We start from the raw sequence: 15,012 nt of genomic DNA on the forward strand, positions 1-15,012 counted from the left end.
ATTTTAAACATAAAAAACGGAAATTCACTAGTTATACTTTACTAAGCTAACTATAACTTGTCACACCCAGCATGCACTACTTATTACCTCACATATTACATCACTCATGACATGTTCAGTTACATCATTGTTGACATCGCTGATAATTCTCGTCTCCTTGATTGCCGACAGTTATCTGTAAAAGCGTTGCTACAGGCAACAGTTGTGCGAGTAGGTGCTTGCTCATATAAGGGTCATTGAGTATCTGGAGGGAGTGGTCTGTGCATAAAACGTTATGCTAAAAAATGTAAATTGATACTTGTATAGCGCACTACTCACCCGCAAGGGTCTCAAGGCGCTTGTACGAATACTGCTGTGGAACCCATCCTGGCTTTCCACCTCCACTCCTGGGCACCTCCAATGTCCAGGCATCCTTAGCGTTGTGGGGGTCGTCGTGGAGATTAAGCAAGCTATTGCCCAGAGTGCAGAGTGGGACTCCATGATTGGAATAGGCACCGAGGCGAGAATTATCAGGTCCGTGGAATTTTGAGCCCACGACCCGCGGAATTGAACCCTGGTCCCGGGCTAGACCTCTGCATCAGGGTCTAATGCTCTAATCATTGAGCCACACTTCTCCACTAAAGAGTCAAGACAGTATGCACCAGGTAGTTACGCCTCCCCCCATGTTTGCTTGATGCCACCAAAAGATGGGCTATCTGGAAAGTGTTTGGTACAGGGTGACTGACCTGCGCGGCACGAGTGCGTGGAAGGTGTGAGGTCTCCAGGGAGTGTTTCGGCACACAGCAAAGACTGTTTGCAATAGGTACTTTCCCACCCATGGGTGGTCGATCAGGAGACACTGAAATCTCATCTCGGATGTCACTGAACATGGTATGAGTAATGTAATATTTGAGGTCAAAGCCGGGAATGGCAGGGCAGAAGTTATAGTTGCCTCAGTGAACTCTAACTGGTGAATTTCAGTGTTTGTTGCATTTAAAATATGACATTATGACAGACATTTTCATCTAACTATATTATTATCATGCCCAACTATAAAATCACTTAAATCTTTGTTTTTTTCATTGCAATCCTAGGTTTTGTTTCATTTAAAGATCCATTACCATACCTAATTATAAGTAACGTCACTTTAACCTTTATTTTTTTTTATTGAATTCCTGTTTTTTTTATGTGAAGTAAGATCTTATTGCTACAGCCAATGTCTCCCATCGTTTGGGTCCCGCTCCACTCTTGCTTGGAGATAATACATTCTACTTTAGCTTTCATGTAGCGCTTCAAATCCCGTTGGCAGGCGTTGAGGCACTGCAGAAGGTGCTTGGTTTGTTGTCATCGTAAGAGGGAAGCGTTTTGGTAACACGCGTGTCTGACTGTGGCGCTCTTGTTTTGGGGTGCAACGCCAAGTTGCGTGACGGAAGAGGAGGTGTGAGAGAGATGGGCGCCCAAATTCGCGTAGGTAGGATGTTATCGCTCGAGAAAGTAAACAAAACACGGTATTTTGTATTCCCTGTCAACTCCCGACGGGTTCCCTCCCCGAGAAGACGAGAAAAAAAATAGTTTAGAGGGTCAACCCCCCCCCCCCCGCCCCCCCCTTCCCCCCTCCCCGTTTCCTGGGAACACCCCGTGCCGCGCATGCTGTTCGTTGATGTGGACTCGTCCTATATGTGTGAGAAGCTGGAGCTCGCCCAGGGAGGGCGCTGAATAGATGCCAGAGCCGCTCGTTGCTCAGTCCTCCCGGGACCCCTTTAGCCGCCTGGTACCGGGTTTAAATGGGCCAAGTTAGGAGAAGCGACAGGAGAGGCGGCAAAGCCTGTGAATGTGACTCGTGATGGTCTGAGCCCCAACGCCAAGGGAACCCAACCTCACACATACACCCCCACCCCCAATGGCAACACTCCTCCACAGGAATCATTAACACCTGGGTCCCAGGCACGGGAGGAGATCTGGGCAGAAGGGGAGGGAGGGCAGGTGAATCCCGGGGAGAGAAAGTGAAGGAGGGAGAGAAAGTGAGGGGCAGGAAACACTGAAGAGAGAAAAGAGAGCGCGACAGAGTGCGGCGAGAAGAGCCGGGCATGTGCAAAAGTTCTCAGATGAGAGAGTAAAGGGGGCAGTGGAGGAGTGAGAGGGCAGGGGACGGGTGGAATACAAGGGGGAGGTGTGTGCAGGTCAAGACCCGGGGCCGGAGGGCACTGCAGCCCGCGTAGGAGGGCGGGGGCACGGGGTGGCAGAGCCGGACCTGGAGGCAGAGAGAGGTCGATACTCCGGGATCAATAGCAGCCTGTGCGGCAGCGGCAGGATGTCTGCTCTGGAGGCGGCGGGGAGCGCCTGCTCTTCCTGCCGGGGGTGGCGAGGCTCAGCCCGGCGGAGACTGGGCGACAGCGGCGCCGGCCGGTGAGTGGGGCTGCAGAGTCTGGGCGCCGGGAGCCGACTTCAAGGACCCCGCGGCAGGAGCCCGGGGACGCACGGAGCCGTCCACAGGAGCACTCCACAGGGACCCGGCACAGAGGCACGAGGAACACGCGGCACAGGAGTGTATGTAGTACAGGAGCAGATGGAACAGGGTGCAGACGGAGCTGGGAACCCGAGCGAGGGGAAGGATAAGTAGGGCGAGGAGCCCACTGCTGACTCCCCGGACAGGACACGGGGCAGTAAACCAGATGTAGGACACAGCGTCACAAAATGGGTCACACACCCTATTTTTTCCTTGCGCAAAGCTAAATCGGACTCTTCACTGGAGTGCAGACTTGGGCAGTACCGGTGACACTACCAGGGCAGGACACGCGCAAATTGGCTGTACTGGAACCCTCTTCCAGCAGCAGGGCGCACGGATATTGGCTGTACTGGGACCCTCTTCCAGCAGCAGGACGCACGGATTTTGGCTGTACTTGGAACACCCTTTCACGGACAGGACGCTTGGACGTTCTTTGCACTTTGAGCTTTCTTCTAGGGGCAACCACACTGACATCATCGGTACTGGAACCCCTTTCTTTTGGGGCAGGACACACTGACCCCGGCCGGTCCTGGGGCACCCTCCTGCGGGGCGCTGGGGCGGCCCCTCCTGGCTCAGGGCGTACGGAGCCCCGACATGCCCGCCGTCAAGAAGGAACGCCTGGACCGGGAGGACCTGGCATTGGCCGTCTTTAACCGGCACTTGGTGGACACCCTGCCCGATTACCTGGCGCCCCTGGCAGCTGCCATTCCGGTGGTGACCCCGCACCCTCCTGGGGGCTTCGAGCCCCCCCTGTTCCATCCCTACTTGGGCCTGGCGCCCCCGCTGCCCCCCGAGGACCTGGTGCTGGAGCGCTTCTCTTCGCTGCCCGACTTCCAGCCCTTCCTGGACAGCGGGGAGCCGTGCATCGAGGTGGAGTGCGGCGAGAACAAGGCGCTGCTCTACATCCACAAGCTGTGCCAGGGCAGCAAGGGGCCCTCCATCCGCTACCGGGGCGAGTGGCTCACCCCCAACGAGTTCCAGTTCGTGAGCGGCCGGGAGACGGCAAAGGACTGGAAGCGCAGCATCAGGCACAAAGGTGAGGGGGCGTGGGACCCACCTGAGGGCAGGTGTTGGAGGATCCCACTGGGGCAGGGTAGCCCCACGAGGGGTGTGGGAGGGGGGCAGTGGGAGACTGCAAAGGACTGGAAGCGCAGCATCAGGCACAAAGGTGAGGGGGCGTGGGACCCACCTGTGTGCAGGTGTTGAAGGATTCCCACTGGGGCAGGGTAGCCCCACGGGGGGGGGGGGTGTATGTGGTGGGCAGCGTGAGACAGCAAAGGACTGGAAGCACAGCATCAGGCACAAAGGTGAGGGGGCGTGGGACCCACCTGTGTGCATGTGTTGGAGGATCCCACCAGGGCAGGGTAGCCCCACGGGGGGGGGGGTTGTTTGGGAGGGGGCAGAGGTAACTCCTACACACAAATTGGGAAGCAATCCCTTCATGAGGGAGGAACAGAAGTCAATCTCCTGTAGAGAGGCAGGAAACCCCCACCGAGGGAGGGGGGGGGGGGGCATTTACTTAAGGTCAGAATGGAACTTCCCGAAGAGGGGCAGGGCGGTAACATCTACCCGAGAGACAGGATGTAACTTCCGGAAGGGGAATAGGGAAACCCTCAGCCCCCGTCCCTCCACGCACTAGCGGGACAGGTGGAAACTGTCAGAAGAGGGCAGGGGGAATCCCCGCAGATGAGACAGGGAAACCCGACTGGAAGGGGAACCCCTCCCACGAGGAAGAGAAGGTGGTCGCCTAAAAGGCACCCACGAGACATGCTTTGGGGCACTTGTAGCGTATAGGGGCCATATGGGGAGGGCGTAGAGACCCTGGTAGTGTAAAGGTGCAACGAGGAAAGCCCAGGCAGACCCTTTAGGTGTAAAGTCCCCACATGGGCAGAACAAGCAGGGCCTCTCGGTTTAAAGGTGCTATGTGGGCAGAACAGGGAAAGCCTCGTACGATGAAGGGCCCACGTGGAGAGTGCTGTTAAAGTTGTAGTATAGATGTTTAATGTGCATAGTACAGACATAAGCATTTAAGTACTGAAAGGGCTTTGTGGGATGTTCAGGGAGAGCGTTGCAGTATAAAGGTGCCATGTTTATTTATATATATAATTCGATTGTAAATAGCGCGAACTTTACCCGAAGGTGTCAGAGCGCTTTACAAAAGGAACAGTTACATTACATAAGGAGTTACAGAAAAGATACACACAGAAAAACTCTAAACTCACATAAGAATGGTTGTAAGTACAAAAGTCTACTACAGATACCAATGGTTAGAGTTACTGCAAATTAACTCAAGTTGCAAATTAACTGAAACACTGACATGTGGGAAGTACAGTAAAGTAAAGATGCAATGAGGAAAGTGCTGGGGGAGCCCCGTAGTATTAAAGTGCCGCGTGTGCAGTACAAGCAGAGCCAGATGGTGTATGAGGGAAGTACCAGGGAAGCCTGTCCTCGTAGCGTGAAGGTGCCATGTGTACAGTATAGGAAGACTAGTGTAAATGGCCCACGCAGGAAGTATCGAGAAAGACTTTCGCTATAAAAGTGCCATGGCGAAAGTGCGGTAAACCTAAGTGGTCACCTTGAACAGGGAGACCTTTGACGGAAGGGACCCACGGGCCGAAGTATTGAGGGGCCATTTGGGATGCACAGACAGGCCACAAGTGCCTGGCGAGCGATCTGATTGTAAGAGGCTAACTTGGCTAATAAAGGGAGCGAGTGAAGTGGCGTCTATTGGCAGGATGGGATGCACGTTTGGGGGCGAGGTGGGGGGACGTGTGCTGCGGTCGTATATAACGCACACATTAGTAGATTGTAAAACACTCGCGCTTTCCCCCAATTCCGCCTCACAAATCAACAAGGAAGTGAGTGGCGCAGGGCTGCCCCGTCACCTCACGCCCCTGCGTGGGCGGGGTGCGCCCTCCGTCGCGCGGGTGAGTGCCAGGCTCCCGCCTGGGCCCATCTGTTTATTGGGAGACCAGACACTCGAGCTAGTCTTGCAGCATCTTGGCTCAGCGGCGGCGGCAATGCTCATGACCGCTCAGTTCCTGACTCCCCAGCCTCCTCTCTGCACTGGGCAGTAAGTTGGCTCTGGCCCAGGTACCATGTGAGCCCTGAGGGTGACAGCTGAGGGTGTGCACGTGGCCAGCTCGAGAGTAGCAGAAACACACCTGGGAGGACAGTTCCTGAGCAGCATGGCAGATCTTTCTGCCCAGGAGCTCACACAGGCTGGGACACTACCCTCTCGAAGGCCCGTGTAGGTCACATATGGGGATATTTCAGTTTCCCGGGTCACAGGGAGGTTCTTCATCAGACCTGGAGGTTTCAGAGGGTGAAGCCTCACTCCTCTGCTAGAACTGATCTGCTCACAGCACGCGTGGGGTACATCTCATTCCTTGCAAGCTCGCAAGGAGCTCTTACAGGAGAATGCACGTCACTGCTTCTTACATCAGAGGCGCTCATGTTAATGAGAGTGTCTCTATTTTTTTACACCTGAGGAGCTCGGACAGGTGAGACCCTCTGATGACTCCCAACGTGTCAGGAGCGTGTGCTCGTGTCACCACCTGACTCCTTTCCAGACCTGAGGAGCTTATAGTGCCGAGGCCTTCTCACTGCTTCCCAGACACAAGGAACTCACACTGGTGAGACCATGACACTACTTCCCAGACACAAGGAGCCAGCTCAAAGTGGTGAGACCATCTCACTGCTTTCAGGTCTGAGAAGTTCACACTAGTGAGACCCTGTCACCTACATCCCAGAGAGACAGAGCTCGGTCACAGTGGTGAGACTATCTCGCTGCTTCCCAAGACTATACTTTCAGTCTTTGTAACTACTTACAGCTGTATTGTCTATCTTAAACCATCTGTAACTTCCACGTAACAAAATATTGCCCCTGTAAACCGCTCTAGCACCTTTGGGTAATGTCCGCGCTATATAAATATGCATAAATAAAAACAATAAATATAATTTCACTAATCCTCAGACATGAGGAGCTGGATCACGTTTCCTCTCATCGGAGAAGTTCCCATTTATGAGACCATCTCACTCATCCTCAGAGCTGAGTAACTCACACTGGTGAGACCATGTCTCACTTTCAGTGGCTAAAGTTCTTAGGACATGTGTGACTCCTCCTTATGTATGGCTTCAGGACTAAGCATGTGCCCACAGATCATTGGGGTCAGCATCAGGTCTGTCTAGGGGATTTGCTGTGTCAGGCTAGAGGATGGAGGGGTCTCGTAAGTGTGGCAGGGAGTGTTGGGGTGCACCCAGTGTTCTTGGGGCTTGTTTTGGGTGACCCTCTGGTGTGGCTAATTTGCTCTGGCTGACTGTGGAGGTCTAAGTACCCACAGGATTTTTCCATTTCTCTACCAATCTCCCCCTTCAGAATGCACATCAGCGCACAAGTGGACAGCTTAATGCAAATCTCGCGCTCCTGTCATCAAATTTTCCTAGGGGGCTCCCAGACGTCCTTGTGTGCACTGTTGTTGGCTCTGGTCTGCTCTTATCACAGCACTAAAGATATTGTGTGGCACCGCCAGTCGGGGCAATTTTGCCTGTTGCTGGCGGAGTCTGTCCACAGTGGTGGTGGATGTTGGGGAAGGATTGGTGGTCAGTCTATCGTCATAGGGGATGTTGTGCAGGTGTCTGGTCATGGTCTGGCAGGTGTTGGGTTGGGACTCTTCACAGTCATTGTGTACAGGGGCCCTGGAAGTTAGGGCCTCTAACTCTTCAGTGGATGATGGGGTGAGTCCATGGTCATGTTGGAGGATGGGGAAAGGTGAGACAGTTCAGGGTTCCAAGTATTGTTGTAGAGTCTGTTTATGGTCCTGTTGGGTGTTCGGGGATTGGTGGTTGTCTGTCATAGTCCTGGTACATTTTTGGGGGTGGTCTCAGTTTCAAGTGGGTGTTAAGTGGGTTTGTCTACTGTTCAGATAGAGGTTGGGGGGTGGGAGAACGTCTACCCATGTTCCTCATGGCTTATGTGGGCCAGTTTAGGGTCTTGTTGAATGTCCTGGGGGTGGGGGGAAGTAGTCTGTCAATGGTCCTATTGAGGAAGGAGGGTTGGTTCCTGTTCATGGTGGTTGATTCAACAGGGTGTTTGGGAAAGGGAATCATGTGTCCACAGCTCTATGGATGGAAAGTAGGGAAACCATCTATCTATGGTCCCAGTGAATGTTAAGGGAGTTTATCGGTTCATGGCTCCAGGTGATGTTAAGGGGGCTTTCCAGGATTCTGGTGGATGTTAAGGGAGTTATGTCCATGGTTCCGATGGATACTGGGAGATAGGGGTCTGTCCATGATTCTTGTGAATGTTGATTGGGGTCTGTCCATGGTCCCTGTGGATGTTGGTGGGGTCTTACACGGTTCTGGTGGATGTTTGAGGGAATGTGGTCTGTCCATGGTTCTGATGGATGTTGACGGGGTCTGTATATGTTTTTGGTGGATGTTAAGGGGTGGGGTCAGTCCACGGTTCCAGTCGACCTTTGGAAGTGTGGTCTGTCCATGGTTCTGATGGATGTTGGGGGAGTGTGGTGTGCCCATGGACATTGTGAATGTTGAGGGGGTCTTACATGGTTCTGGTGGATGTTGAGGGGAGACTTAAGTCCACGCTTTCAATGGATTTTGGGAAGTCTGCTCTGTCCATGGTTCCTATGGCTGTTGGAGAAGTACAGCCTGCCTATGATATATCCATGGTTCAGATAGATGTTGGGTGAGTAGGGACTGTCCGTGGTTCCAGAGGATGTTAAGGCGGTCTGTCCCGGATACTGGTGGATGTTAAGGGAGTATGTTCAAGTTACTGATGAATATTGGGAATGTGTGGTCTGCCCTCTGGTCCTGGTGCATGTTGTAGATCGGTTTGGGGTCCTCATGGATCCTGGGGTCAGGAGAGGTGTGTACATTGTCCTGCCAGGTTTAAGGGGGAAGGGGTGATTGGTGGGTGTCTGTCCATGATTCCGGAGGATGATGGAGGAGCAGAACCTGTCCGTAGTTCTGGTGGATGGAGGTCTGTTCATGGTCCTCCTGGTGGATGTTGAGGGGATCTGTCCTTGGGTCTGGTGACTATTGAAGGCCTGGATCTGTTGACGGTTCGGGTGGATGTTAAGGGGGTCTCTGTCCATGTTTCGGATTAATGTTTGGGCAGTGGGGTCTGGCTATGGTGCTCATGGATGCTGAGGGAATCTATCTTTGGTTCTGGTGGATGTTTGCGGTGTGTGCTTCGTTTGGGTGGATGTTGAGGGTGCCTGTCCATGGTTTCGATGGATGTTGAGGGAGTGAGGTCTACCCATGGCCCGGATGTTGATGGGGGTCTGTCCATGGTGCTGGGGAATTTTAAGAGGAAGGGGTTTGTTCACTGCCCTGGTGCATGTTGAGGGTCCGTCATTGGCCCTGGTGGGTTTTGAGGACATAGAGCCCGGAAAATGTTGAGGGGCTCTGTGCTTAGATCTGGTGATGGGTAGGCATGGTGGGGGCGGCCAAGGTTCGGTTGTGTGGTGGAGAGAAGGAGGGAAAGTGGTCGGTCTATGGCCTTGCTCTAGGTCGGTGGCACGTTCCGGCTGCTGGTGAACATTAAGGGGCTTATTTACAAGGCCCTTGCGCCGCCCCTATGTCACTTTTTCCCATATTAAAAGTGACGCACCGGCGTACTTCAGCCCGTGGGCCTGGTGGAAGTTGGTTGGGGGATGGGCTGACAGTCCTAGACAAGTTGGGGAAAGTATGTAGCATGATTGGGGAGATCTGCACATGGCCCAGATAAATGTTGAGGGTAGAAAACCTGCTGAGGGAGAAATCTCGTCTGTGAATATTGAGACTATATCTAGTGTCCTGGTGCAAAATGCTAACTGTCGTGCATGTGAGTTGTCGGGGGGCTAAGTCCAGTCACTTGGGCTGCGGCGGCGGGGGTGGTCTGCGGGTTTGTGTGGGGGAGGGCTCCCGGAAGAGCCCGTCTGTTTGAAGTTGTGAAGTGTGCCTGGGGACGGCGAGGAGGCGGGCGGGCGGCCCGGGGAGGGGAGCGGTAATGCGCAGCCTGTCACTCGAGCGGCTGTGGGAGTGAAGCGAGACGCCTGCCTCCGGGGGATCCTCCGGCAGACGGAGGCGCCCCTCCCTCCCTCCCTGCCCTCTCCTCCCCTCCCCCTCCGCAAACAGAGCCGAGGGAGCAGCCCGGCGCCGCGGGAGCTGCACGAGGTGCTCTGCGGCTAGAAATCTGTAGCAGAGGAGTTTGAGCTCCGGGCGCTCTGCGGGGGGCGGAGAGGAGAGAGGGGGCGTTGGAAGCCAGCCCAGACAGGCAGAGTGTGACATGCAATTAGCCCCAGAGCTGTCAGCCCAGGGGTCTGCGCGGCATTAGGAGGTGACTGGCACCTCGCCGTGTTTATCGACCGGGCGGGGGCTCACTTCGGGGGCCGCTCTAATGATGGTGATTATTCTCCTCAGTTTGTCTCCGGGCACGATCACCCCCCCCCCCCCCCCCTCCGGGGTGAGTCAGCGACGGGCTGGGAGGAGAGCGTTAGAAGGGGACGCCTCGGAGGTTACTTGAATGACGGGGGCGGGAGCGGGTCTAAAGAAGCAGCGGTCATCTGCTTACTCCACCCCCCAGCCAAATTCAATACTCGTGTTTAATTGCACTGACCTCCTTTCCCCGAGCGCCGAGGGAGGGGGCGGCCTCCTTCCGCTGCACATGGCGTGGGGGGGGTGTTCTTGCAGGGCTCTGGCACACGGGGACGCCTGCCCGCAAATAAATGTTCATTATTCGGCTCCTCAGACTGGAGACAACCGTTTTTTAACAAGGTTAGACGGAGGCTAATGGGACGTGCTAATTCCTCCTGCTTCTCCAGACCTCTCTGCCGCCTCTCCCCCTCCCTCCCCCCAACCCCCCTCTCTCTTCGAGAAGACTGATCGGGAAATGGTGTAATGGGTCTTAACGCTAGCTCTACAATTTTTCGCTGCTTTCTGAGAGCTCATTTTCCTAAAGTGTGTTTTTTTCTTCTTTTTTCCCGCTCCCCAGGGAAAAGTCTGAAGACTCTCATGTCCAAAGGAATCTTACAGGTACATCCTCCCATCTGTGATTGCCCTGGGTGTCGAATTTCGTCTCCAGTGGTAAGATTATTGCTCAGAATATGTGTTTCAATCCCTCCCACCCCTCTTGAGTGTTGTTTACTTTTGCTGGTTGCCGGATGGCCTACGGGGGTGGTGTGAAAGGGCTCGTGGAAGGAGTGAAGGGCGAAGACAGTTCGACTGCCCTTAGGTCAATCTAGCAGTGCCAGAAGGGCTGGTCTGACAGGCCTGTTTTATGATCTGGTGGGCAGTTTTTTTCTGTTGATTTTGCTGATATTACCACGAACAGTCTCCCATACCTTGTACACCTATAGAGTACGTCTTTACAGATTCAAAACTTCCCTAAATCAATATGTGGCCCATTTTAGGTACATGATTCGCCATTGTGGGTACCACTTTTACTTTGGTGTCTGGGCCTATTTTCTGTCCCAGACCTTGTGATACAATTGGGAAAAGCATGTGACAGGCGCGTTTTATGGACTGACAACCCCCAACGTTCCTTGCAAATGCTTAGCCCAGTCGTTGATAAAATGTCTGGGGAGATGTGGGTTTCACAAGTATCCTCTCTATCACCCCGCCTTCCATTGAATTGAAGAGTTTGTGGTTAGTGAACAGAACAACTATGCACCCCACACACTGCAGCTGAACGTTTTTTCTATTTAAAGAAACAAAATGTCCATGTTACACGGTATTCAATATAAATCCGAGAGGGTGTTTGTGACATCACAGTGCCTTACTTACGCTGTGATGTCACAAATGCAGAGCTTTCGCCAGGAAGTTTGTGACATCACCGTGCCTTACTTACGCTGTGATGTCACAAATGCAGAGCTTTCGCCAGGAAGTTTTCCTTTGCTCTCATCTGGTGCTCTGTAAATTGATGGCAGTGTCATGCTCTGTGACGTCACAGTGCCCTCATCCATGACATCACAAAGTTGTCTTGCTCTGTGGCGCCACAGTGTCTTTCTCTGCGACATCACGGCATCCTCTGTGACATCACAGTGTATTGCTCTGTGACAGAAGGCTGAGCGGTCACAGGAGCACACTTTATCTTCTAGACAAGTCCTTTTTGTTGTAACATTGTTTCCATCTGCAATAGAGCTATTGACGCAGAAGGAGTGTAAATGTGTAGTGCGAGACTGCGAGTGATACAGATGGATTGAGAATTGTAAGATTTTTCTTCAGACTGATGTTTGTGGTGAGCACAGAGTAGTTTCAAAGACCATGAGGTATGTTATCTGTAGAGACCCAGGGTTCTAGGCACTTGGTCTGCAGTGACTATGAGGGACTTGTCTCTTCAGTGTCAGGCAGTCAATACCTACCTTACAGGAGGAAGTGTGAGGCTTGGAACCAGATATAGTGTAACCAAACAATGCTTGCAGCTGCCACCTGTTGAGGGAATTGCAGCAATTTAACTTAAGGGTAGAGTTCATTAAATTGAAGTTCAGAAGTACATGAGCCGTTGCTGAGATCATTCCTCTCAACACAGTTAAAAACCTCCAACCCACAACTACTCATTCATAAGTTGGGGTAAAGCTGAAGAAACTCTGCCAGGTTTGTACCATCTGGACGGGGAGAGAGGGAGAGCGCAGTTTCATATCCAACACTGTACTCGTCAGGTCCACACAGTTCAACTGGGCAGTACTATTCAAAGTACTGGCTGTAGAAGCCCTGCGCATAATCATTTCGGGGGAGCCGGACTATTTAATCCACGCAGGATATAAAGAAACTGCTGCGTCACTTTTCCAGGTTAAATTGACTGACAGGAATATGTATATTCAAGCAAAAAGCCAGGCATTTGCAAAACCAATATAGCTGAATATAAAGTTTGTGGGTGGGCTACAGTGAACATCTATTGCAGGGGACCCCAGTGAGTAGCTCGGGAGCTACTGGTGGCTCACCAGCCCCTTCAAAGGGTAAGCTAAGACCTGTACCTCATTCAGTGGGCTTGTGAATTTTAAAAAAAGGCAGCACTGCTCATCTCAAGACCCATAGTGACAGCCCACAATACAAATGGCAGGGCCTCATAATAACACCCAAACACACACTGTATTGGCCTTTGTGGCCTGCCACATGACCACCTGTCTCCACTCTCAATCTAGGTAAGTGACAAGGAGTTTGGCTACGCTGTAGGCTCTGCTCTATCTGTCGCACCATGTGTGTGAACAATAGCCATGTAAGAAGAGTGCCAGTAGTAGCCTGAGCAGTAACTAGTGCTGACCCACTAACGTACGAAGGCAGGAGCAAGCGTGAAAATATGTCAGTTGGGTGCATGATCAGTGCAAGAGGCGAGGAGAGCAAGAGAGCCTCAAGTGCATAGATCTGCATGTGTATATGCATGTGTGCATATTTATATGTGAGTAAGACAGTGTGTCAAGGCCTAATAAACCGTGTTGCTTCCTGGAAGCTATGCATGGTGTCACACCAAAACATATAGTCGACCAAAAGAGGTTAATCACTGGCATTTTAATGGTCATCTTTGATTGTTGTGGGCATTCTTGGCCTAGTTATGGAAGACTGGCAGCCATGATTGGCATAGTAAGATCACAACTGGCCTACTTTAGCTCATACTGACATAATAGTTGCCACCCCTTTCATAATATTGACCATGACTGATCTAGGATGGGCATCCTGACTGTTATGGTGTCCATCCTTGGCACAGGGATGGCCTTGGTGTAATGTGCATTATTGGCATATTACAGGCACCTTAGTGTTGCGGTAAGCATCCGTGGCATATGACTGTAATACCCGGGCACTCACAGCAGAATCTGTCTGTGAGGCATGTGTACATGTGAGCACCTGATGAAAATGAAAAGCTGTTCTTTTCCTCTACAATAAAAACTGATATTTCGAAAGAAAAAATGTTTTTTCAGAAAAGGGTTTTCTTCTGAAAGATTGAGTTTGTTTCCCCCAAAATGGAGAGTGGTATTTGATTGAAAAATATGTCTATTTTTAGAAACTGTGTTGCTGATAAAGACAAAAAAGGTTGCAGTTCCAAAACACATCTACAGATGGTAGTTGAATTCTAATTCAAGCTGAGTTTGGGTGACTTATTCCTGCGGTTATGTCCTTTGTGCCAGAGGGCGTACACTGCTTTGACTTTTACTGCATCTGGCAGAGGGTGGCATTAAGTTCTGGTTAGCGCTTAATGGTATTTCTGCTGCCAACCTCCCCATAAACGTTTGGGGTGTTCGTGGTGTAATGTTGACATATGTTGTCACTATATAGCAGTGATGGAATTTGCTAGTAGTTCGGGAGAACCATATGTGAGCAGAAGTGGCTCTCGCTAGAGAGAAGGTTGGAGTCCGTTGGTCCAGTGTCTCGAGATAGTTAGGTCTTCTATTAAATGGGTGGTGTGCATTCTGCACCAGCATTGTAACGCCATCCTCGAACTACAAGAAGCTGATGTAGAGATGTGCGTACGTAGAGTCTTAAGTGCTGACTTTGTGTGGTCATTCTTATTCGGTCCTAGATATCCTGTGGCGCCCCAGTTCTGTATTGGCACGCCCGTGGTCGCATTGCTGTGGTGCCCCATTGACATTGGAGAGCTGGAAATGTGTACTACAATTGATAGAAGACAATTGGAAATAGTGTGAACAAATGATACAATGGAATCCTGAATGTATAATGCAATTGATAATAGATTGAAAATGTGTGAAGCGATTTATTCTAGTGACTCCGGAATAAATATTGTACTTGATACAGAATTGTGCGAATCCTCGATAACATTGATACAAATTGATCGCGGATGTTTTATGCCGCTGTTACAGAATTATTGGTGATTGATTTATGCGAACTGGCAGAGTATGTTAGGAGTGACCCAGGATTGGAAATGTGCAGTAAAATTGATACAGAAGGTTTGAGATTGTACAGTGTGATTGGTACAGACTGACTGGGGATGCATAGTGAGACTGGTACAGGAGGGATAGAGCGTATACTTAAAGAGGCTTATACAGGAGAGACTGGGATGTACATCTGATGATGTTTACTGTGAGTGGTAGTAATTGCCTGGGGTGGATAATGTGATTTATAGCACATGATAGTGTGAGTGATACAGGTGGATTTGGAATCTGGACTGCACGTGGTTTGGGAGGTTGGGAATGTTTCCGGATTATGACGGTATAGGGTGAGTGATGTAGAAGGAATGTATATACACAGTGTACCTGATAGATAATCCATGCGTCCATACGCTGTGATTACTACGGGAGGGACTGTAAATGTGCAGTGCATTTCACACATGCATGTCTCAGAATGTATTGTGTGATTGGTACAGACCAAATACGGATGTACAGATTGATAATAGGAGACTGGAGATGTATAGTTTGATTGATACAGAGGAATAGGAATGTGTATTTTCATTGATAAAGAGAATTCAGAATGCTCAGTGGGATTGTCATACAGGACTCCTGGTGCATTGCTGATCGGCAGAGAGGCCTGCAGATGTATAATTTGATTGATACAGAGGTGTGGGGTGCATAAAGTATTTG

At 51.3% G+C, this 15,012-nt stretch overlaps 1 protein-coding gene across 8 annotated transcripts in view; it reads left to right on the plus strand.

The window, feature by feature from the left end:
- The first annotated feature begins 1,797 nt into the window (after positions 1-1,797).
- Positions 1,798-15,012, plus strand: part of SAMD11 (sterile alpha motif domain containing 11) — a 243,279-nt gene continuing 230,064 nt past the window's right edge. Inside the window, exons 1-2 of one of the 8 annotated variants that reach the window (XM_086921420.1) lie at positions 1,798-3,521; positions 10,479-10,570. In XM_086921420.1, the coding sequence (XP_086777546.1) occupies positions 3,080-3,521; positions 10,479-10,570 (534 nt within the window). In that variant the 5' untranslated portion in view covers positions 1,798-3,079. Of the gene's footprint in view, positions 3,522-3,619; positions 3,654-3,781; positions 3,793-9,616; positions 9,891-10,182; positions 10,262-10,478; positions 10,571-15,012 lie in introns of those variants that run through there. The other 7 variants (XM_086921421.1, XM_086921422.1, XM_086921425.1 and 4 more) reach the window with 7 other exon arrangements.

Source organism: Lissotriton vulgaris, chromosome 5 (genome assembly GCF_964263255.1).
Source record: "Lissotriton vulgaris chromosome 5, aLisVul1.2, whole genome shotgun sequence".
In the NCBI taxonomy this organism is placed as follows: domain Eukaryota; kingdom Metazoa; phylum Chordata; class Amphibia; order Caudata; family Salamandridae; genus Lissotriton; species Lissotriton vulgaris.